At 61.1% G+C, this 22662-nt stretch overlaps 3 protein-coding genes across 4 annotated transcripts in view; 1 reads left to right on the top strand and 2 right to left on the bottom strand.

The window, feature by feature from the left end:
- The first annotated feature begins 701 nt into the window (after window positions 1–701).
- On the top strand, window positions 702–2794 carry SOX18 (SRY-box transcription factor 18). The gene is made up of 2 exons (XM_024238796.2): window positions 702–1186; window positions 1414–2794. The coding sequence occupies exons 1-2, from the start codon at window positions 829–831 to the stop codon at window positions 2208–2210; spliced, it is 1155 nt and encodes a 384-aa protein (XP_024094564.1). The 5' UTR covers window positions 702–828; the 3' UTR covers window positions 2211–2794.
- Window positions 2795–11342: 8548 nt separating this feature from the next.
- C21H20orf204 (chromosome 21 C20orf204 homolog) lies at window positions 11343–13009 on the bottom strand. The gene is made up of 3 exons (XM_054542012.1): window positions 13000–13009; window positions 11980–12620; window positions 11343–11801 (listed from the first exon to the last, which is right to left on the bottom strand). Exons 1-3 carry the CDS (start codon window positions 13007–13009, stop codon window positions 11664–11666), a joined length of 789 nt encoding a protein of 262 aa, XP_054397987.1. The 3' UTR covers window positions 11343–11663.
- A 4418-nt stretch (window positions 13010–17427) lies between these two features.
- Window positions 17428–22662, bottom strand: part of PRPF6 (pre-mRNA processing factor 6) — a 50723-nt gene continuing 45488 nt past the window's right edge. The window contains exons 17-20 of one of the 2 annotated variants that reach the window (XM_024238462.3): window positions 22006–22097; window positions 20672–20786; window positions 18485–18611; window positions 17428–17687 (exon numbers count right to left, since the gene is read on the bottom strand). In XM_024238462.3, coding sequence (XP_024094230.1) covers window positions 17535–17687; window positions 18485–18611; window positions 20672–20786; window positions 22006–22097 — 487 coding nt within the window. In that variant the 3' untranslated portion in view covers window positions 17428–17534. 2 annotated transcript variants of the gene reach the window in all.

Below are 22662 nucleotides of genomic sequence, written 5' to 3'. Positions count from 1 at the left end.
AGGAAGGACGCTACAGCCTCTGCGTCCCTGCTCCCCCTTCTCTTTGTGGGCTCCGCCCAGGGCCTCTGCTCTCTCCCTCCCTGTGTCAGCTTTGCCTTGTGCCAGAGTTGGTTTGGGAGTGAGGACAGAAACACGACGACCACCGTGTCCCATAAAGGCACTCAAAGTCCCTGGTGCTGACGGTTACACATGGGTGTGGAGTTTCCAGCATGGGCGCCCCTGGGGACTCAGAGCGCCTCCCCAAAGACGGGGCCTTTTCTGAAGGCGCTGCACTCCAGGAAGGACTTACCGGCTGTTGGGAAGGCAGCCTCCCCAGAACTTGGTGTGAAAAAGGGCCCTCTCCTCCCCGTGGAGCCTCCTGGGGGGGTGCGGGGAACGGCAACCAGCGGGACACTGCCGCCCTCCCCCAGTTACTGCCCGGGGGTCCGACTCCGTGGGTGGGTGGCAGCTCGCCTCCGAAAGTCTGGCAGCACCGGCCCTCATCAGCAGCCCTTTCTTTCCCACCCGGGGGTCTCTCCTTCTGAGATGTCGCGGGGGAGGTGGGGGGGCTGTGCGCGGGGGAGGCCTCAGCGGAATCCCGCCCGGCCTGAGAAGAAAGGGAGCCCCCGGGGAGGAGGCGGCCCCGACCCGCCCCGGCCCGCCCGCCCCGCCGCCGATTGGCCCTGACCCGCTATATCTGGGCGCCCGCCCGGCCCGAGGCCACCGCCGTCCCCACTGCCATCCCCGCTCCCGGCCTGGCCCGCCCTTGCGCCCGGCTCCGCAGTGCCCGCCGCCCGCCCGCCCGCCGCGCTCCCGCGCTCCGTTCCGCCCAGGCCGCGCCCAGCTGGAATGCAGAGATCGCCGCCCGGCTACGGCGCACAGGACGACCCGCCCGCCCGCCGCGACTGTGCATGGGCCCCGGGACACGGGGCCGCCGCTGACACGCGCGGCCTCGCCGCCGTCCCCGCCGCCCTCGCCGCGCCCGCCGCGCCCGCCTCGCCGCCCAGCCCGCAGCGCAGTCCGCCGCGCAGCCCCGAGCCGGGGCGCTATGGCCTCAGCCCGGCCGGCCGCGGGGAACGCCAGGCGGCAGACGAGTCGCGCATCCGGCGGCCCATGAACGCCTTCATGGTGTGGGCAAAGGACGAGCGCAAGCGGCTGGCTCAGCAGAACCCGGACCTGCACAACGCGGTGCTCAGCAAGATGCTGGGTGAGCGGCGGGAGGGCGGCAGAGAAGGGGGAGCGGGCGGGGGTCTCGGGCCGGGGTGGGGCGGGCGGGGCGGGGGTCCCGGGCCGGGGTGGGGCGGGCGGGGCGGGGGTCCCGGGCCGCGGCGTACGGGGACTGCGCCAAACCTTCGCGGGGCGTCCCAGGCGCACGGAGGGTTCGGCGCCCACCCGCCCGACGGCGTTCCACTCACTGGCGCCCGCGGCCCGCAGGCAAAGCGTGGAAGGAGCTGAACGCGGCGGAGAAGCGGCCCTTCGTGGAGGAAGCCGAACGGCTGCGCGTGCAGCACTTGCGCGACCACCCCAACTACAAGTACCGGCCGCGCCGCAAGAAGCAGGCGCGCAAGGCCCGGCGGCTGGAGCCCGGCCTCCTGCTCCCGGGATTAGCGCCCCCGCAGCCACCGCCCGAGCCTTTCCCCGCGGCGCCTGGTTCGGCTCGCGCCTTCCGCGAGCTGCCCCCGCTGGGCGCCGAGTTCGACGGCCTGGGGCTGCCCACGCCCGAGCGCTCGCCTCTGGACGGCCTGGAGCCCGGCGAGGCTGCCTTCTTCCCACCGCCCGCGGCGCCCGAGGACTGCGCGCTGCGGGCCTTTCGCGCGCCCTACGCGCCCACCGAGTTGTCCCGGGACCCCGGCGGTTGCTACGGGGCTCCCCTGGCGGAGGCGCTCAGGACCGCGCCCCCCGCGGCGCCGCTCGCTGGCCTGTACTACGGCACCCTGGGCACGCCCGGCCCGTACCCCGGCCCGCTGTCGCCGCCGCCCGAGGCCCCGCCGCTGGAGAGCGCCGAGCCGCTGGGGCCCGCCGCCGATCTGTGGGCCGACGTGGACCTCACCGAGTTCGACCAGTACCTCAACTGCAGCCGGACTCGGCCCGACGCCCCCGGGCTCCCGTACCACGTGGCACTGGCCAAACTGGGCCCGCGCGCCATGTCCTGCCCCGAGGAGAGCAGCCTGATCTCCGCGCTGTCGGACGCCAGCAGCGCGGTCTATTACAGCGCGTGCATCTCCGGCTAGGCCGCCCGCGCCGCCCGGATCCCTGCAGCGCTTCCTCCCGCAGCCCCCGCGACCGATCCGACCGCGTCGCTGCCGCTCTGCTCTCTCATACGCGTGTATGTTTGGCTCCATGTCACAGCCCCCTAGGAGCCAGTGATGCTCGGCCTTGCGCCCGTTCCGCCTCCCAGACCACCCTTCCTGGGCTTCTGGGCCACCTGCCCTCGGGGGGCCCCTGCGAGGGTGCCTGGAGTTCCCACGTGTCCCGGGGCTTTTCCAGGAAGCCCGAGCCCAGGACCTGTTGGCAGAGTTGCCAGGGTTACATTTTTGAAGCACCTGTTCCTTTTCTTGCAGTGTATTTTCTACAACCAGATTGTATTAATATTTTTTACTTTGCCCTTTTAAAAAATATACCTAATACAATATATTTAATTTTTAATTAAACTCTTAAACTTTTCTTCCAAGAAGTTTCAGTGATCAGAAGCGTCACTGTGGCAAAGGCTTTTGCAATGTGAGGAATACAGATGTATGCTTGCTGTAAAGGAGGAGCCTGGAGCTGGGTCCCCGGGCGGAGAGGCTACAGTAAATCCTCGGGCCTTTCCTCTGCACACTGACATCTGTGGGGTTTGCAGGGAGGGAAAAGCAGTTCCCCAATAGCCCTGGACACCCCTTCCCTCCGAATCGCCCCCAGGGAGCCTGACTCCTAGCTTGAACCCCATAGCACTCCTTCGTCCTTCCGTGACACATGCCAGAGAGCGTGGGTAGCAGGTATGGGGTCCCCACTCCCCCCAGCCCTCCACTCTCCCCTCCTGTCCCACCCCCATGTTAAGCCTATCGGAGGTCAGACTATACCAGCAATCCCGTCACACCCCCGGCAGGGTTTCATCGCCCTTGCCTCCGCCTTAAAACTTCCATGCCCAAGGACTGCCCAGTACGGCCCCCTTCCTGCGGGAGGCTGGCAGGTTAGCAGCCCACGTGCAGACACAGATTCCAGGGTCTCCATCAGCTGTTCTAACTCACCCCAGGGAGGACAGCACCATGCTACACCCACAGCGCTCCCCCCACCCGGGTCCAGCTCTGCCCAGAGACAGGGCCAATGGCCAAGGCAGGAGAGCCCAGGCTTCACATTCCAAGACCCCCAACTCTGGAGCCGTTATCTCACTAGCCCCCAGGAGGACTGGACACCCTCTTTCTTTTTCTTTGTTTCTTTTTTTTTGAGACGGAGTCTCGCTCTGTCACCCAGGCTGGAGTGCAGCGGAGCAATCTCGGCTCACTGCAAGCTCCGCCTCCCAGGTTCACGCCATTCTGCTCAGCCTCCTGAGTAGCTAGGACTACAGGCGCCCACCACCATGCGTGGCTAATTTGTATTTTTAGTAGAGACGGGGTTTCACCGTGTTAGCCAGGATGGTCTCGATCTCCTGACCGCCCGCCTTGGCCTCCCAAAGTGCTAGGATTACAGGCATGAGCCCAGCGCCAGGCCTGGACACCGTCTTTCCATGCTGACCTCTTGGTCCTCTTCACCTCGAAGCCACGTGTTCAGGGAAGGTTGGAGTAATCACCCCCAGAAGTGAACACCCAGACACAGACACACTCCCTAGGGCCTGGCAGGTATAAGCCAAGAGGAGGGGCATGCACCTCCCTCCTGGGGGAAGGGCGTATCCTGCCCCAGCACCCCCTCTGCATAGGTGGGGAGTCGGTGGGGAGAGCTGAACCTTGACCGCCCTGGTGTGGAAACTCACTCACGGCTCAGCCTCCCAGGTATGGGGGAGCACATGCCTCTGAGAGTGTGTCTGTGGTTCTGCATGTGTGTGAATGAGACTCCCAGTGTGGCCCTTCATGCAGGTGACAGTGTGTGTGGCACATGGATGTGCAGCAAGCCTGGGGCAGGATGGACGTGTGCCTGCTGCCTGAGTGTGTGTGTGTGGAGAGGTGGGATGGGGCTATTTTACAGGTACCCTCCCCTTGAGCAAGGCGTGTCACCTCTGTGTTAATCAGCACGAGTGCCACCCCTCAGATGGGCCCCCAGTAGGGGCTGCACCTGGTGCCCCTTCCCCACCCCATCGGCAGCAGAGCACACAGAACTCAAAGACAAAGGGACAGAGAGAGACACACAGAGGGGACAGAAACAGACACACTGAAGAGGGCAGGAGACAGGCTCGGAGGTAGACGGAGATGCACCAGGCAGGCAGACACAGCCCACAGGACACCGAGGTCATCGCCCATGTCTTCCAAGCAGTCTGCCAGCACACAGCAGGGAGGCAGAGACGGTGAGACCCAAAGGGACACAAGCCACATCTGTCTTTCGGTGGGAGGGGGAGAGGGGGTCTCTGAGGCACCAACGTGGACTCTTCCTGGGATCATACCATGAGATAAATGCTCACACCGGCAAGAGTGCAAGCCACACCGAGCTCTCATGGCCACCAACTCCTGCTCTGGCCCACCCCCTGGAGCCCTGGGGTCAGCAGGCCCAAGATGCACCCCCTTCCATGAGGACCTCAGCCAGAGGGTGACCCAGGCATGAGACCACCTGCCCCTCCCCCAACCCCCAACCAGGGCAGGAGAGACAACAGATCCAGCCTGTCCTGCTGCCTAAATTCATGTGAACAGCCCCTGCCCCCGGCCTCCAGTGCCTCCCTGTTTGGGCTGGGCATCTCCCCAGCCACGCCTTCCCCAGCAACTCCCACAGACACAAACAGACAGCCTGGTGGAGGCCACAGTGGCAGTCTCACGGCCAGCACGCATCCCCTATTCTGGACTCCTCACCCCCATTGCACCCCCCTCTAGGCCAATGGGGTGGAGAGCTTGGAAGATACCTTGGGTGGCAACACAGCCTCATGGTCTGTGTTAGGACGGGACACAGTGGGTACCTGTGAGAAGTCCCTCCCCCAAGTGCCAGGGTGGGGGGCTAGTGAGGGGCCCGAGCTGAAGCAAGTCCCAGCCCAGAGGCTGGAAATGCCCAGGAGAAGGATCAGAAGGGGACATGAAAGAGGGGCTTCCACTGAGGGCACCTGGTTCCAATAGCGGCTCCTCGGCAGCGGTGGGTGGGGTCTCCTTACGGAGCCTCTTCCAGGGCCCAGCCCAGGGATCTCCCCTCTACCCGCCAAAGGCTGAACAGCCCTCCTAGGCAGGACCACCGCCCCAGGGCCTGGGTGCTCCAGCCCTGGCACCAGCTGCACACCCCTCCCGCTCCTGGCCCTGTCTGCCTTCTTCCCTGAGGCTCCAAGGGAAGTCTCCACCCTCCTCCTGCTGAGTCAGGCCTTAGCTCCTGGCGAGAAGTTCTAGCAGCCCTGCCTGGCACTGGCCGCGGCTCCCCTCCCGTCTCCCATGCCCAGGACCCAGCTTGTCCCTAGAGTGAGCTGAGTGAGGTGTTGAACTCTCCCCAGCAGGCAGCCCAGGGGCAGAGTCAGAGAAAATGGGGGCTAAGAGCGGCTATGGTGCACCTCTCTCCCAGCAGATACAGTCAACACTTTACACACCCTTAGGAACACCAGCACAGACACACACACACACACCCAGCCACACACCAGACGAAGAGCACACTTGACCCCAGCAAGGTCCTGCTGGGGCAGGCAAGGAGGGCACATGTGAAGACCTGAGCCCCCCACCACTCCGCCCCCACCTCTCAGCAGGAAAAGCACCCCAGAAAACCTTCTACAAAACCTACATGAAATTTAAGTATATTAAGTATACAACAGAATGGTTTTGTTGTAGTCACAAGGCTGGAAACCATCTCCACTGTCTTATTTTAGAGCATTCCGTCTGTTGCGGTCAAATGCTCTACCTCGGAGCTATGCTCCTTGTTGGTTTGCTGTAGAGACTCCTGTGTTTCTCAGGCTGGTCTTGAACACTTGGCCTCCCAAAGTGCTGGAGTTATAGACATGAGCTACTACACCTGGCCTTTATTTATTTATTTATTTTTTAGAGACGGGGTCTTGCTATGTTGCCCAGGCTGCTGGAGTGCAGGGGCTATTCACAGAAACGATCTCAGCACCTGCAGCCTCGAAAAGTGATCCTCCCTGCCTCGCTGGAACTGCAGGCATGCACCCCCACACCCATCTTTAATTTTAGAGCTTTTCATTACCCTCAAGAGAAACCCATTACTCCCTATTCTTTCCTGCTCCCTGCCCCTGATAAACACTAAACTGCTTTTGGTCTCTGGATTTGCAGTGTCTGGCCTGGACATTTCTTGTAAGTGGGATAATATACTATACGTGGCCTTTCGTGTCTGGCTTGGTTCACTCTGCACATTTTCGAGGTTCGCCCATGCTGTGGCCTGTCAGCGTTCCATTCCGTTTGTGGCTGAGTAACATCCCCTCCTTGTATGACTGTACCACATTTTATTTATTCAGCAACTGATGGACACTGATGGTTTTTACTTTTCGGCTATCATGAATAATGATAATGTTATTGATAATGATAATGAATAATGAATAATGTTGCTATGAACATTTGTGTACAATGTTTTGTGTAGATGTGTTTTTATTAAAATTACAAAAATGCGTATCTCTAATAACAAAGTCTGAACAATATGCTAAGTACCTGGAACCCATGCTAGAACAGCTGCCCTAGAAAGGGGGGTCCAGAGCTGCAAACCTCCAGTCCCAAACAGGCCCCCTCAAAACTAAGGCCCTACAGGGACTGGCTCAACCCTCCATCCAGCCCACCCACCACTTCTGCCCCAGGCCAGGTAGGGAGCCCGAGGAGCCAGCTCCAGGCGTGCAGAAGGAGCAGGGTCTCACCTAGGTTCATTTTTTTTTTTTTTTTTGAGACGGAGTCTCGCTCTGTCGCCCAAGCTGGAGTGCAGTGGTGCAATCCCGGCTCACTGCAAGCTCCGCCTCCCGGGTTCAAGTGATTCTCCTGCCTCAGCCTCCCGAGGAGCTAGGACCACAGGCGCGCACCACCACGCCCGGCTAATGTTTGTATTAAGTAGAGACGGGGTTTCACCATGTTGGCCAGGCTGGTCTCGAACTCCTGATCTCAAGTGATCCACCCGCCTCGGCCTCCCACAGTGCTGGGATGACAGGCGTGAGCCACCGCTGGCGGCCAGGTTCATTCTTACTGAGACTCCTCTGGCCTGCTCCCGCTCCCGCTCCCGCAACTCCTGCTCCCGCTCCCGCTCCCGCAACTCCTGCTCCCGCTCCCGCTCCCGCAACTCCTGTTCCCCGGGACCCCACCCCGTCCTCCCCGACCCTGCTCCCTCTCCCACGACCCCCGCCCCGTCTACTGTGACCCCGCCCCGTCTCCCACGACCCGTTCCATCCCCCACGACCCCCGTCCCGTCTCCCACGACCCGTCCCAACCCCCGCGACCCCACCCCGTCCCCCGCGACCCCGCCCGCCAGCGCGAGAAAACAGGAAGCGGCGGCGCTGGAAATGCAGGAAGCGGCGGCGGGCGCGGCGCTTATCTCGGGCCGCAGCCCGGACCCCTGGCCTCAAGCCGGGCAGGGGGCGCCCGGGGCGGCCCAAGGACAGGGCCTGCTCACCTGGTGGGGAGCCCTGGCCGCCTCTTCCCCTGCCCGCAGCTGTCAAAATCGGGCCGGGCCAGGCGGGGAGGCTGCGAGGAAGCCCGTGTCGGGACTTCCCGACGGGAGCGAGGCCGGAGGGCGACCCGGGAACCCGCGTCCAGCCCCAGGGCTGCCCCCCTCCCCGGCGCACGCGGCTCTGCCCTGCCCCCAGAGGCCTGACCTCCTCATTTCCCCCAAAACAAGGACTCACTTCCCCCAGCAGGTGCGACCTCCCGCTGGCTCTTCCGGATTGTAATGCCGAGGGGGAAGAGCCGGGAGGGAGCGATGGTTGTTTCTGTGTTTACGAAGCTGCGTCTTTTCCTGGGGAGGGGGCAGGATGGGGGCTGTCGCTGGGCCTCCCCTAGGGTCCTGAAGGCACTGGCAGAGACAATGGGCCCCAGCACCTGACATCCCCCCACCAGTGAGTATGTGTTTCCTGGAGTTGGGGGGACTTGTTTCCGAGTCAGCCACAGCTGGAGCAGGGGGGCCTCCCTGCACACCTGCAGGGCTCAGAGCCCACACAAGCCCGGGCACCTCCCAGGTCTGGGCGCAGCTGTTTCCTCTGAGGACCACTCACACTGCCTCCCAAGCCATCTCCAGCCACGGTGTGGTGGTCTGTCCTGTCCGCTCACAGGACCTGGGTATGGCAGGTACTCAGACAACATCCATCTGTCCCACCACCTCCCTCTGGTCAGCTTCAGCAAAATTCCCAGGCTGGGGTGGGGGCCGGTGGCGGTGGTGCGGGAAGGTGCTTTGGGAGACCATGAGAGGCTGCACCCCCCACCGCTGAAGAGGTGGAGGTGGGGTGGGGAGAGAGAGGAGCTTGGGGGCAGGGGTGGGGAACACACAGGAGGCAAAGTCAGGATTAACTTTTGGTTTTGCAAATCCAGAGACTAGTTAGCCAATTGCCCGAGTTCCAGATGTTCTTTCAAAGGCTCCCAGTCTGGGGAGGCCTCGGGACCCAGGCCCCCTTCAAAGCCTGCCCGGCCCCCTCCTCCCAGTGCGGCACATGGAGGGGCCTGGCTCCTGGGCTGTGGGAAGTTGCACAACCCCAGCCAGTGCCCTGCAGGCCCCATCTGTTACCCTGGCACAGCCCCCACCTCCCTGGAGCAGCCAAGCCCTGAGAAGGCATGAGGGTGGGACGGGACAGTACTGTGTGCAGCCCCAACCCAGAAACAGTATTTTACAAAGAACCAGGCTCAGGCCACCTGCCCTGGGCCTCTGCAGGGAAGGCACCACCAGTTGGTCTATGGACATACAGGGCCAGTCCATGGGATCTGCCCTCAGTTGTTCCGTGGCCAGTGACTCTGTCCCTATCAGCCGTGGGGCCAGTGAGTCTCTTTCCATCTCTGGGTTGGTTCTGGTCAGTTCCAGCTAACAAACATTTATTGAGCAGCTCATGTGCTAGCCTGGGCCAGGTGCTGGTGTATCACGCTGAGGGACACATGCCTCTATCCTCATGGAGCTACAGAGGAGCTACGGTCCCAGTGCTGAGCCCAAAGAGGACCTGAGCCTCTCAGGTCTGAGCAGGCACCTGCAGCTTCTCTCCTAGTCTCTGTAGCTCTCGGTAGCTCTGGGCCTCTTCGTGTAGCTCCACACGTGCCCCTAGACCTAGTCTGGTTGGGCTGTCCCCACCCTGGACAAGTGAACTTTGTCCCGGAAGCCCAAAGCCCACCTTGCTCCCATCTCTTCGTGTAGCTCCACACGTGCCCCTAGACCTAGTCTGGTTGGGCTGTCCCCACCCTAGACAAGTGAACTTTGTCCCAGAAGCCCAAAGCCCACCTTGCTCCCATTCTGCATGAGGGAGAGGAGCCATGGGCCAGGATGCAGGACTTCTCACCCATCCATGTGGTCGTGGTCCAGGACTAGGCACAGACATGTGTCCCCAAAATCCTGAGGCCTCTGTTCCTCCTCCTGCCCCCAAGGGGCTGTGGTTTGTTTGAACCTTTCTCAGTCAGGGTAGAGGGAGCTGTTTCTGTTGCCCACCCACATCCCCAGCCTCTGACTGCTCTGAACAGCAGAACGGGAGCACTGTGGGTGGGCAGGAGCCAAGGGGCAGCCCAGGCCATGCATGGACAGGAGAGGAGTGCCCTCCCCATGGCCCAGGGCTTAGGGCAGGTCCAAGCGCAAGAAGTCAGCTGCCCCTGGGGCAATGTGACAGTGGAAGCCTTCATGGAGGGCCTGTCCCCATCCTGTCCCTGAGCCCAGCCCAGAACCCTGGACTCTTTCTCCAGGCCCCAACTCAGCTGCCTCCCAGTCATGCTCTGCTGTCCATACCTTATGCTCCACACCCCAGCACGCCCAGCTGAGCCCAGCCACGTCCACAGTTCCCCAGCTCCCTCAGGGCCCTCAAACAGACCCACTCCCCCTTTAGTGCTTCCCATGTTAAGGCTCCCCACAGACCCACCCAGGTACTCCAGCCAGGACCCTGGGCAGCCTGGACCTCTCTCCACCCCTTCATCCTCACCAGCCCTCCACACAAGCCATGGGGATCTTTCTAGATTCCAACTCTAACATCCCTCTTCCACCAAAGACCTTTGACCTTCCGCTGCCTCGGGATAAGTCCCAGCGCCTCCCTCAAGTGCTTTGGCTCCAGCTGGGGCTCCTGCACCCTGCATCTCCCCCTCATCCTTCCCACACTTGCCCCCACTGGCCCCCACAGAGCAGGCAATGCAGAACTAGGGCTGGGAACGCTTGCTAGGTGTTTGTGCTCAGAGCATGGCCAGGGACTCTGTCAGAAGTGCTTACTCTGCAGGGGAGTCCAAGGCTCTGAAGTCCAGGAAGCTTGGCCCCAAGCCTCCAGGTAGGGGACGTGTGGCAGATCCCATGCCCTGGGCCTGGGTCTGAGGCCAGCTCTTACACTGCTGGCTGTGATTTGGGGCAAGTCTCACAGCCTCTTCGTGCTTCAGTTTCCCCATCTATAAAACAGAGACAGTAGCTCCCGTTGCACAGACTAAATACATTAACACAGAGTGTGGGGCTGTCAGGGTCAGCTTGGGAGCTTCTTTCTTCTGCTGCTGCCCCTGATCCCACAGAATGCCAGAGGCACAGCCTGCTCGCTGCCTTTCCAGGAAGGGGAGGGTAACAGGTGTCAGGTACTTTACCTCCCCTGCTCCTCCATGGGCCGAGATTGGGGGGGGGCGGTGACAGACTCCCAGACCTGCGCATCAGATGGGGGAACCAGGGGACAGTCCCCCAGCAAATGGAGGGTTCCAGGGGCCAGAAAGCAGGCCCCAGCCTGGCCAGTCCTGCAGAGGGGGCTGGGCAGTCTCTGAGCCCAGGCCGTGGCCACCCCTCCGGAGGCAGCAGGAAATAGCCTGGCCAAGCTCACAGCCAAGGCCCGCAGCTCCCGCTTCCCTTCGGGCCCGTTTCCTTTATCCGGTTGTTTTGCTCCGAATTCACCAAGTCCAGCCTTCCCCTCCCCTCAATTTCCACCCCCGGCCCCGGTCCAAAGTGGAGCAGGACGGATACGTGACGTTTTAGGGGCCCCAGGAGTCCCCCGCTCTGCCCTCCGCCCAGCCGGGAGCCGCTGACAGAGCCGGAGCGCGCCCAGCGTCCCGCGCCCGCCCTCTGCTGCCCGAGGCTGGGAGCGGCGGCTCCGCCCCGTCCAGGTGCCACAGGAAGTGCGGGTCTCCGCATTCCCCCTCCACCGCCCCCCGCCACCGAAGCGCAGATCCAGGGGCGGTCCTAGGCCCACAGAGAGGCAGGCGAAGGGAGTGCCGGACCCGCAGCGCCAGCTCCGTTTATTGAGGCCTTCGGCGCGTGGAGGGCGGGCCTCCTCCGAGACCCAGCGGCGGCCAGGCGCGCTCCCTTCTCCAAGTCCTGGGCCCTCCGGGGAGCGCGGGCTGCGTCGAGCGAGGGGCCGAGGTCACCAACATGTCGACAAAACGAGGCGCGTCTCCAGGCTCTGCCGAAGGCCCCGCTGGTTCTCCTCCCCGCGCAGGGGGCTGGAGGCAGGGCCAAGACGGGCCGCGCTAGGAGCCCCTGGAGGCCGGGGCGCGCAGCGCGAAGAGCTTCTCCCAGCAGGTGGCGACGGCGTCCAGGGCGCGCAGCAGGAGCTGCCTTCGACCGCCGCGACGCCGGGCAGGGCGCATCTTGGGCCGCCGGCTCCGCTGTCGGGGACAGGGCGGTCAGCGAATGCGCACGGCCCCCGCGCCCGGCCCGGCCTGGCCCCGGAAGGGAGGCGCGGCCCAGCCCGACCTCAGCCTAGGGCCGTGGAGCCCCGGGACGCGCGGCGGCCCTGTGGGGGTTAAGGGAGGTCTGGACCCGGGTGCACTCAGGGACGCACACCTGGCGCAGCGTCCTGCAGTGGCGCCGCATCACCGCCTCCGTGCGCACAGCCACGGTCCAAGCAGCTCTCTCCAGGGCCCCGCGGCGGTCCCCGGCCACCGCCCCGCGCAGGGTCCGACCCAGGGACGAGATGGAAAGGAGGATACTGTGCTCCTGGGGAGGGAAGGGAGGAAGGCGGGGTGGGGGTGGGGGGAAACTGAGAGAGGAGCAGGCCGGCGAGCTTGGGTAGGGGCGCCTCCTCCATACCTTCTGGGCGCCACAGGAGGCCCGAGGCCGTCCCCGCCGTCCCGAGCTCCCGGGTCTAGTCAGGTTTTTCTGTATGAAATGAAAGTGTCTGGAGCCTGGCCTGGTCTTTTCGGCCCCCGCCCCGCCCCACTTCACGGCGGCCTGCAGATCCTCGAAGATGATGGCGCGATAGTGGCGGAGCACGTCGGGGACGCTGCAGGCCGGGGAATAGGCGCGGCTTGGCGCGGTCCCCAGCAGCGCCAGCAGGAGCGCCCAGAGTGCAGGCTTGGGGGGTACCTGGAGGAGACAGCAGGTTGGGGTTAGGCCTGGGGGATGTTCCCAGCACAGGGAGCAGCCAGCCCACCTGCACTTTGTTTCTGTAGAAGCCCCACCCCTTGCCCCACCCCATGGGATCTCTGAGCGAATTAAATGGATATGTCACCAATCAAGAAAGGCTGTAGGCACAGGCCTGGCGGGATAAATCAGGAGAGACAACAGATAGGTCTGCAAACCAGACAGCTCTATGCTCCCTGCAAAGATGTGAAAGGGGTGAGTGATGTGGACTGGGAGGCGATGTCACTGAGTCCCGAAGAACCCAGCAGGAGACAGAGGGGGCAGGCCCAGAGGCAGGAGAGCCTGGCTCTGTGGTCCACGTGGGAGTGGGGCCAGCAAGGGGTGGAGCACCCTCAGGACCGCACAGAGCAGGGCCCCCCTGGCCCCGCACAGCTCGAGTGGGGCTGGTCTGCAGGCTCTTGGGGGTACAGTAGGAAGTTGTCCCAGTACAGCCTGTCTCACTCATGGCCATGCCCATTCAACTCCACACCTCCCACACTCCCTCTGGATTAGCTCACAGAGACCTGGGAACTGGGGACTCTTTGTACCCCCAACCCAACTGGGGCAGGGGCTCAGAGCTCCAAGCCACACCCTATTGGAAGGGGAAAGCTGGGGGGACACCCAGAAGCTACAGAGGAGGAAGGAGCCACCACAGCCAGCCCCAACCAACAGTTGCAAAAGGCCCCTCTGCCTGTACCAGCCGCCCCACGCCATCCCTCCAGGCAGCCTGTGCCACAGGCCTCCCCCGACCCAAAGTGGAGGGCCTGCTCCTGCAGGGATAAAGCCCAAACATCAAGGAGACAGCTGACGGCCCCCAGGTTCCCAGCCACCCAAAAGGGGCCAGCCCCAAACCTTCCCCTGGGCCCCCAGGATGGAGTCAGACAGCAGATCTAGGGCTGGAAATTAATCATGCGAACCCGACCAAGATAAGAGGACTCGACTCGGCTTCCCAGCCCTGGCAGGGGAGCCTGACCAAGCAGCACCCCAACCCTTGCATAGAGCTGGGGGCCTGGCGGGGGGTGGCAGCTCCTGCTCAGAGCACGAAGCAGCAATGGCTGGAAGAGCAGATGGCTTGCTATGGCCCCTTCCTGAAGCCTGACCCCCCAACCACACACGCCACAGCCAACTTGGTGGGCTCAGAATTGCCACGTCATCCCCTCTGCCTGCTCTGGGTCAGAGGTCATAGCGAGAACCAGAGCCTGACTGCTGAGCAGGCCAGCTGGAGCTGCAAGGATGTCCAGCACCTGCTGTGTCCCACCCAGGTGGGGCAGACTGGCTGCCCTGGGAGTCCCACCTGGCCTGTTAGTACTACTTCCGGGCTCAAGCCTCAGCCCAGCTTAGAACTGGGTGGCCCGGCACCCAGAAGCCCCCCTCGCCCAACTACCAGAAGCCAGGGCACATGCACCCACTGCCACCCACAGTGACACAGTGACCAGAGCCAACCGGAGATTTCCTGGTGGGGCTCAGGGGAACAAGCAGTGTCTCCTGAGCTGTGTGTGCCCCCAGCCCCTCCACCCAAGTGAGCCCCCTCCCTAGAGGAGGCCCACAGCTGCTCACCATGGGCCTTTCAGGGTCTTGCCCTCCCTCACTCCCGCCAGCAGGCCATGCACATGATCCTGGGGTCCTCGGACGGGGTGTGCACTGCCGCACCAGGTCCAACACCAGCCAACCGCTTCCCTGGACAGGCTGCCTGGAGGACTGCAGAGGGGCAGGCCAGGCGGAGTCTTTTGAAGTTGGCTCCTCCAAGCTGAGGGAGGGAGCAAGAGAGGGAAGGAGAGGCCACGCAATCCCAGCCCTGCCCCCTCCCTCTCTCCACTCCCTATCACTTCAATTAACCTGGCCCTGGAGCTGAGCAGCCACCTCTCCCAGGGCATCCAGGGCTACTGTGGGTCTCGGATTAACTTGTCAGTCCCAGAGATACTGTTCTGTCCAGGAGGGGTGAGGCGCCGCGTGGGCTGGGGCGGTGCAGGGCCCAGCTGGTGGGGGAGGCAGGCAGGTGAGAGTGGGGCCGACTCTGTGGCCAGCAAGTGCTGCCTCTCCCAGGGATCTGGCTGATGGGCAGAGCTGGTGGGAGGCCCTCATCCCCTCCCCAGCTGCCGGACCTGCAGCCTGACATCCAGGGGTCCCTGCCCCAGCAGGTCCCAAGACATGGGGCTTCCCGGGCCCCCGCTGCTGGCCCGGCCTCACTCCTCCTGGGCTGAGGGGTCTCTGGCTGGGGAGGTCAAGTCTGAGGCTGTTACTCTGCTGCCTGCCGTAAAGATACCCGGGAGCAGGGTGGGCTCCCCCGATCCTTGGCTGCTGTCGCTTCTGCTGTGGTCTGGGGCAGGCACTCTGGTTAGCAGCCTGACAGGCAGTGGTGAAGAGACACCTCAGAACAAGAGCAACCTCTGAGGCACAACTCATCTTTGCAGGCTGAAAAAATTTCAGTTGAAGACAAGTTAAGGTAGTTTCCCAGGGGGAAAAGTCAGTGACTCACACAATAGTCAAGAACAGACCACACAGGTGACAGGAGTCCTCTAGACTGTAACACTGCATCTTTATGTTTTTGCCTTTTCTGTGTTTGGATGTGATTAAATGCTGTGACAGACTGTGCAGGTCTGCAGCCCAGGAGCCCCAGGCTCTGGCACCCGGGCACACAGCCTGGGGTTGCAGGAGGCCGTGCCTGCCAGCCTTGTGTAAATGCACTCTTTAAATGTTTGCAAGACGACATCACCTAACAAGGTTTTTCTCAGAACGTATCCCCACCGTTAAGTGGCGCACAACTGTGGTTTGGCCAACTCAAAGCATTTGAGAAAACCCCACACAGGCAAGAAAGAGGAGACACTCACACATGGACAATGTAAGCGCTCTGGAACTTTCCAAGGGCCCTGCAGGAAGTATCCCCTGAACATGGCCTGACACATTCTTTTCTGTGTGACCCTTCAGTGCCAACCCAGCACTGGCCATGTTCAGCTCCGAGGTCAGAGAAGTGCTTCCTTCCTAGGCCTCGGTTTCCACCTCTGTACAGGGCCGGGCTGACTTTACAAACTTCCTAGGCCTCGGTTTCCACCTCTGTACAGGGCCGGGCTGACTTTACAAACTTCCTAGGCCTCGGTTTCCACATCTGCACAGGGCCGGGCTGACTTACAAACTTCCTAGGCCTCGGTTTCCACATCTGCACAGGGCCGGGCTGACTTACAAACTTCCTAGGCCTCGGTTTCCACATCTGCACAGGGCCGGGCTGACTTTACAAACTTCCTAGGCCTCGGTTTCCACCTCTGTACAGGGCCGGGCTGGCTTCACAAACTCCAAAAAGCTGCAGGACTCTCTTCATCTTCAGAATAAATGTTGAAAGCTCCCCCATGCTTCCATCTCTCCACGAGAGATCAAAGGAAACTCCTCCACAAGTTCCAGTGAAAACACTCATGAAGCTCCTGCAGCTGCTCCTCAGGACGGGGCGAGAGGAAGGACTTCCACATTCCAACGATTTGAGCTGGACCCCAGGTTGCCTGCCCAGCAGAGACCAACCCGTAGTTCCTGCGGCTGACCCCACACAGGGGTGGCAGGTCTCTTGCCCGGGATTGACCATGTCCTCAAGGTCCCCAGAACCACAGGGAAGGGGGACCCACACCCACAATCTGGTCTACCAGGACCGCCCCACGTGCAGACAGGGATCTCCCACCCCAGCCGTTCTCACTCGTCAGAAACAGGGCAGGCAGACCACAAGGACTAGCACAGGCCCCCATGTGCAGGTGGGCAGAGCTGTGGGTCAGTGACTGACCACCACCACAGGCCCTGCCATTGGTACCACAAGACAGCCTGGGACTCTCCAGGGTTCCCCTCTCACAAGGAACATCCAGGGACAGCTGCTCTCCAGCAGCCTTCTCAGCCCATGTGACAGCGCCCTCCTCCTCCCTGGCAGGCCTCAACGACTGTCCACCCACACCCTCTGGGCCAGCCATGACCTCCAGCCAGATGTCTCTAGCCCCAGCCTACACAAGAACCAGCTGGCTCCCAACTGAATGCACACACATGATCCCAGGCCTGAGGACGTCCTTTAGCCTTACACAGCTAAGGCTGAAAAAAAGCCAAGTCTCAGGTGATCAGCGTTCAACCTAGAGATGAGAACCATCAGTGTTCAACCTAGAGATGAGAACCATTACAAGGGCTTTAGGGTTAAACTGCGAATGATAAATTAGCAAAGATAAACTCACGGCCGGGTGCGGTGGCTCACGCCTGTAATCCCAGCACTTTGGGAAGCTGAGGCAGACGGATCACCTGAGGTCAGGAGTTTGGCAGCGGGCGCCTGTAGTCCCAGCTACTCGGGAGGCTGAGACAGGAGAATTGCTTGAACCCAGGAGGCAGAGGTTGCAGTGAGCCGAGATCGTGCCACTGCACTCCAGCCTGGGTGACAGAGCGAGACTCTGTCTCAAAAATAAATAAATAAATAAACTCACCTCCAAAAGAAAGAACACCTCTTACTGGTGACACTGTCACTCAGCACATGCCTGAGGGGCTCGGCAGGCTGTGTGGAGAGGCCCTGCGCAGAGCTGAGTTCTCCTGTTTGCACTCAGACCCCAGGGAGGCCCCAGCTGTCCCCTGACCAAGACCCTTGCAGGCAGCTGCCAGACTCCTGCATGCAGCTCGGTCCCCACTGTCTCCAGCTGTCCTCACACAAGGCTTTCGGCCAGAACATCTGCACCCCCACCACCTTCTCCACAGTCTTGGGGAACCCGGGCACCTCCACAGTGCCTCCTCTGTGAGACACCGGCTGTCTGCAAGAGGCTTCTGTCCAAGCAAGGGCGATCACAGCCACCCCAGGACAGCGTGGGACAGGCCAGGACAGGCCAGACTGGGGCAGCAGAAGCAGGAGCCAGGGAAGGGCCCCAGAGAAAACCAGCAGGCTACCTGTTCTGACACGAGACATAAAAACTTTTAATGAAGGAGGACACAGCTCAGAGCCCTTCCACGTGCGGCCCAACCCTGCCCCACGGAGACCGGCCACGGCGACCGGTCAATCAGAAGGTGTTCTTGATGCGGCCGGCCACCAGCCTAAGGATGTCCCCGATCTTCTTCTGCCAGTTGGCGATGTCCTTGGACACGGCACACCACAGCTCCCCATGCCGAGGCTCTGCACTCTCACATCGCTTCCTCACCTCCTCCTGCTGCTCCTGGGGGGACCACAGGGCACGTCAGGCAGGGGTCCTCCCACGCTACTCCCCGGACCTCCCCTGCTTCTCGCCTGCCCCCTGCAGACCTGGCTCTGGCAGCACCAACCCCAACTGGCGGGCGAGAGGGCACAGGCCCTGCACCGGAAGGCAAGGCTCTTTCCGGTGTGTTCCTCAAAGGAGTCCCACCTCCTGAGGAGCATGGACCCCACCAGCCTCAGCACACAGATGAGGAACTGAGCCAGGCTCCCCATGTCTGTGCCTCACACAAGTGCTCACGTCTGCCTTCTCCAAACAAGGAGTTAGGGTTCACGTGGGCTGGCAACACTTTCCAGGGAGGACCAGGACAGCCTGACTGCCTCCAGCACAGCTCTGATAACGCTTGGCTCTAGGGGCGCGGGTGGGAGCCGAGGGACTGCTGTCCAGGCTCTCCTAGAAAGCCACACCCAGGCTCCAGGCCCAAGAAAAAGGCCAACTCCATTCCCACTCCTAAAGTGAGCCCAGGCCCCAGCCAGCAAATAACTCATTAAAATACGCCAGCAGACAGGCTACTCTAATGGACAGGGCGCCTAAATTCCAGGATGTGGAGCTGTGAGGCTATAACCAGAAAACGGATGTGGAGGCAGAGACTGCCTTGTGGGGAGGTGTCGAGGATTCTGTACCCCACACACCCGGTCCATCCTCCCGACCCCAGGCAGAGTCACGCGGGCCGTGGCCACCTCCTAGAGCCCCCAGGGCTGGCGGAACTCCCCACCACAGTCCCAGAAGGCACTGAGCGGCAGTCTGTCGAGGGGCCTCACCTCAGTGCCATGCTGCAGCTCAAACTTATAGAAGAAGGCCCAGGCATCCCCCAGGTCCGAGTCAATCTTCACAGTGCGGTGGAACCACTCCCTGGCCTTGGTGATCTTCCGCTGACTCCAAAACAGCCTGTTCCGGAAGAAGGACGTGAACCCAGAGTGAGTGGCTGCAGGATGCTGTTCTGGGGCAGGGGAACGGCTTCAGGACCATCAGCTTCATCCCTGACCCGCAGCCCTAGTGCTCCCCTCGAGAAGGCCCGAGGAGCAGGGCCTCGGCCGATCTGGAAATTACCCCAGATCATTAACTAACTTGAAGCCGCCCCTTCACAGGTCTGACCAAATTGTTTCAAATTTTTTTTTTTTTGAGACGGAGTCTCGTTCTGTCGCCCAGGTTGGAGTGCAGTGGCGCCATCTCGACTCACTGCGAGCTCCACCTCCCGGGTTCAAGCGATTCTCCTGCCTCAGCCTCCTGAGTAGCTGGGATTACAGGCGCCCACCACCACAGCCGGCTGATTTTTGTATTTTTAGTACAGATGGAGTTTCACTGTGTTGGTCAGGGTGGTCTCAAACCCCTGACCTCATGATCCACCTGCCTCAGCCTCCCAGTGCTGGGATTGTAGGCATGAGCCACCGCGCCTGTCCCAAATTGTTTCTTAAAAAATTCACACGCAGGGAAAGATCTTCCAACTCCGTAAAATTAGGGTCAAATACAAGGAAATGAAACTAAACCTGACACAAAATTAAATTGCAACTTTGATGAGGGACAGTTATGCAGTTTCAGCTCCTCACTGAAACACCTGCTGGATCATCCTGCCCCGCCTGGCCTCCAGCAGCAACCCCAGTGAACACTGAGAAGATGGGCTCTGGGCAGCACCAGGGCCCTCAGGCCACAGGATTCACACCACCGTGCCTGCCAGACACACAGACACCTGCAAACCAGGCCCGAAGAGGTCCATGCTGTGAGATGCCAGGTGAGGGTGTGCATGGCACCCCCACCCGCTGCTGGAGAAAGGATGGCGGGTGCTGGCTGCTGAGCACGCTGGCAGGCCCGGGACTCTGCGTCACTGCCACCCTCTCCTCAGGGTCACCTCCCCCTGGAGCCAGAGGCACCGCAGTCAAGAGACAACACGAGGAACCCTCCATTCCAGGCAGCTGTTCAGGTTCGTCTCAGTTGCCAAACGGAATAATTTCACACTCTGATAACCTGATTGTTTTTTAAGCCTTGTGGTATTCTTAATTGCCCGGTGTTAGATAAACTGTGATTTAAAGAGCACAAACCCAGATAGCAGACACACAAAACACTGGCTTAGGAATAGCAAGGAGTGACTTATTTACTTTAGCAAAGCCTTTTATAAGGTTTTATGGCTGCACTATCAGAGTGTCACCCAGAAGTCACTCTGGGAGGTGGATGCACAGGGCAGGACCAAGGTAGCACCAGGCAGACACAAGCCTCCCTGTGGGGAGCCTCTCTCATCTGTTGGGGGCCTGCGGGCAGGGGAGAGGAAGTGCCCCTACAGGCAAGCCTTCCGGGGGTAGCACCCAGACCTCTGGAGACCAAGCACCACTGCCACCCAGTGCTGGGGAGAAGGGATGGAGAGAATCAAGAACCAGCACTAGGAAGGCTGTTGGCTCTGCATGACCCATGGCGGGGCAGGTGGAGGGGAAGCCGGGCACACGAGAGCTCCTGGGGCCAGACACGCCACCTCTGCCAGGTGAGCCCACGTCCTGAGCTGCAGCCTCAGGAACCCCGAGTTCTTCCAAGAGCTCCCTTCACCCCACATGGTCACCTCCCAGCCTCCTGACCCGCACTCAGGCCCAGCTCCTTCCCAGACTATCCTCTTTCTAGAAGGAAACAGGGACCCTGTGGGTCGGGGATGGCCCCGAGCTCCCTGCTGTGCCCCACATCTGGCAGGCCTTTGCCCAGAGTCTGCTCTGCCCCATGGCTACACGTGGCTGCCTGCGAGTTTCCAGAGTCACGTCCCCGGTGAGTCTCCGACCCAGCACCCTCAGGTTTGTCTCTGCCAGGAGAGGCGCCTGCCCCAGACCACAGCAGGAGCGACAGCAGCCGAGGATCAGGGGAGCCCACCCTGCTGCTGGGCATCTTTACAATGACCAGGGAGAGGCAGACAGACTCTGGAAAAAGCCCATTAGGACCCCGAGGTTCAGCAGTCTTGTGAGGGCCCCACTCACTTGGCCACGGCCAGGAGCACATGCGGGTCATGCTCACACTTCTTCAAGGCATCCACGCTCTTGGTCCTCCTCTGGGGCCTCGCCTCGAGGAAGATGGCCTCAGACCACAGGATACCTACAATTCAGAAACAAAGAACAAAGATCTGCACTCCAGCCTCTGGTTCCGGAAAGGTGCCCAGCCTACAGATTCTAACCCGGGACGTCCTCAGACCATGACAGGGGCCTCCCACACACGGCTCGCAGAACTTGTGCAAGGAGAACCACAAAGGATGAGCGCTCTGGCCCACCCAAAACCATGGCAGCCCTGAGGGCACAGACAGGACACCCTGCAGAGTCTCACTCTGTCATTCAGGCTGGAGTGCAGTGGCGCAATCTCAGCTCACTGCAACCTCCCACTGCCCGGGCTCAAGCGATTCTCCAGCCTCAGCCTCCCGAGTAGCTGGGATTACAGGCGCCCGCCACCACAACCAGCGAATTTTTGTATTTTAGTAGAGACGGGGTTTCACCATGTTGGCCAGGTTGGTCTCGAACTCCTGACCTCAGGTGATCTGCCCACCTCAGCCTCCCAAAGTGCTGGGATTACAGGTGTGAGCCACCCCTCCTGACCTATTTATTTATTTTTTGAGACAGGGTTTCACTCCTGTCGCCCAGGCTAGAGGGCAGTGGCACAATCTCAGCTCACTGCAACCTCTGTTTCCCAGGTTCAGGTGACTCTCATGCCTCAGTCTCCCAAGTAGCTGGGACTACAGGCACGTGCCACTGTGCCTGGCTAATTTTTGTATTTTTTGTAGAGACAGGGTTTCACCATGTTGCCCAGGCTGGTCTCAAGCGATGGACTCCTGGACTCAAGCGATCCTCCCGCCTCAGTCTCTCAAAGTGCTGAGATTACAGGCATGAGCCACCACACCTGGCCAATTTCTTTTAAATTTTAAAAGAAAAAGAAATGATAACACTTCAGAATATGAAATCAAATTCTCCAATTTTGCGGCCAAGAATTTCATTAAAATGTCTTAATGGCCAAGTATAGCTGAAACTTTTGACTGAAATGATTCACACAACACATTTTAATAAAGTCTGTCTGAAGCCTGAGCCTCCACTCCCTCAGGAAGCGCTAGCCCTGCGGAGTCTGGGAGGCCAGGAAGCACCCCCTTACCGGAGTCAGAGCACCCCTTACTGGAGTTAGAGCACCCCCTTACCGGAGTTAGAGCACCCCCTTACCGGAGTCAGGGCACCCCCTTACCGGAGTCTGGAGTCAGGACACCCCTTACCAGAGGCAGGGCACCCCCTTACCGGAGTCAGAGCACCCCCTTACCGGAGTCAGGGCACCCCCTTACCAGAGTTAGGGCACTCCTGCAGCGCCTTGGCCATGAGTGTATTTGCGATGTTCTTCAGCCCTGCACGGTACTCCAGCCGCACGGACTCCAACCTGAGGAGACAGGCCCGGGGAGGTCCCACAGCCGTCTACCAACAGCACATATTGGTAGCTTCTGGGTAGCTTTGTCTGAAGCTGTCTGAAAAGGCTCTCCACCCAGTCACAGTAGCAAAAACTCCATTCCCTGCACAGCAGAGCTCATCCACCACAGAAACAAGGCGCTGGTGCCCACATCCCTGCCAGCCCCACTGGCAACCGCCCCAAGGCAAGACCTCAGATCGTGACGCTGTCCAGATGCAGGTGAAGGCATCCAGAACAAGCAAGACCAGCCTGGGAGAGCCAGGGCCGCACAGGGCACTCAGGAGTTGCCTGTCTGCAGCAGTGCCCGCGCAGTGCTCCAGCCCCGTCACCCGGAGCTGGACGCAGCACCTCCATGAACAGACCTGCACCTAGCAGACTCCTGCCCACCTCCAGGGCCCTCCACGCCACCTCCTCTGTGGAGTTGGCTCTCCAGGGTCCATCCTTCCCTCGTCCCAGCCATCATTAACCCCTCCCTCTCCCAGGTGCCCTCCATCAGAACACAAATTAAAACTGCATCAAACCATCCACAGGCCTGTCA

This window comes from Pongo abelii, chromosome 21 (genome assembly GCF_028885655.2).
Source record: "Pongo abelii isolate AG06213 chromosome 21, NHGRI_mPonAbe1-v2.0_pri, whole genome shotgun sequence".
Taxonomy (NCBI): Eukaryota; Metazoa; Chordata; class Mammalia; order Primates; family Hominidae; genus Pongo; species Pongo abelii.
This window is presented reverse-complemented; position numbering and strand designations above follow the sequence as displayed.

Bases quoted from the DNA above. Each gene is read 5' to 3' on its own strand.
- SOX18 (XM_024238796.2), top strand. From the start codon at position 829: ATGCAGAGATCGCCGCCCGGCTACGGCGCACAGGACGACCCGCCCGCC. The intron at 1,187-1,413 runs GTGAGCGGCGGG...CGCGGCCCGCAG, and splicing joins GGTGCTCAGCAAGATGCTGG to GCAAAGCGTGGAAGGAGCTG.
- C21H20orf204 (XM_054542012.1), bottom strand. The intron at 11,802-11,979 runs GTGTGCGTCCCT...TGTCCCCGACAG, and splicing joins ACTGCAGGACGCTGCGCCAG to CGGAGCCGGCGGCCCAAGAT.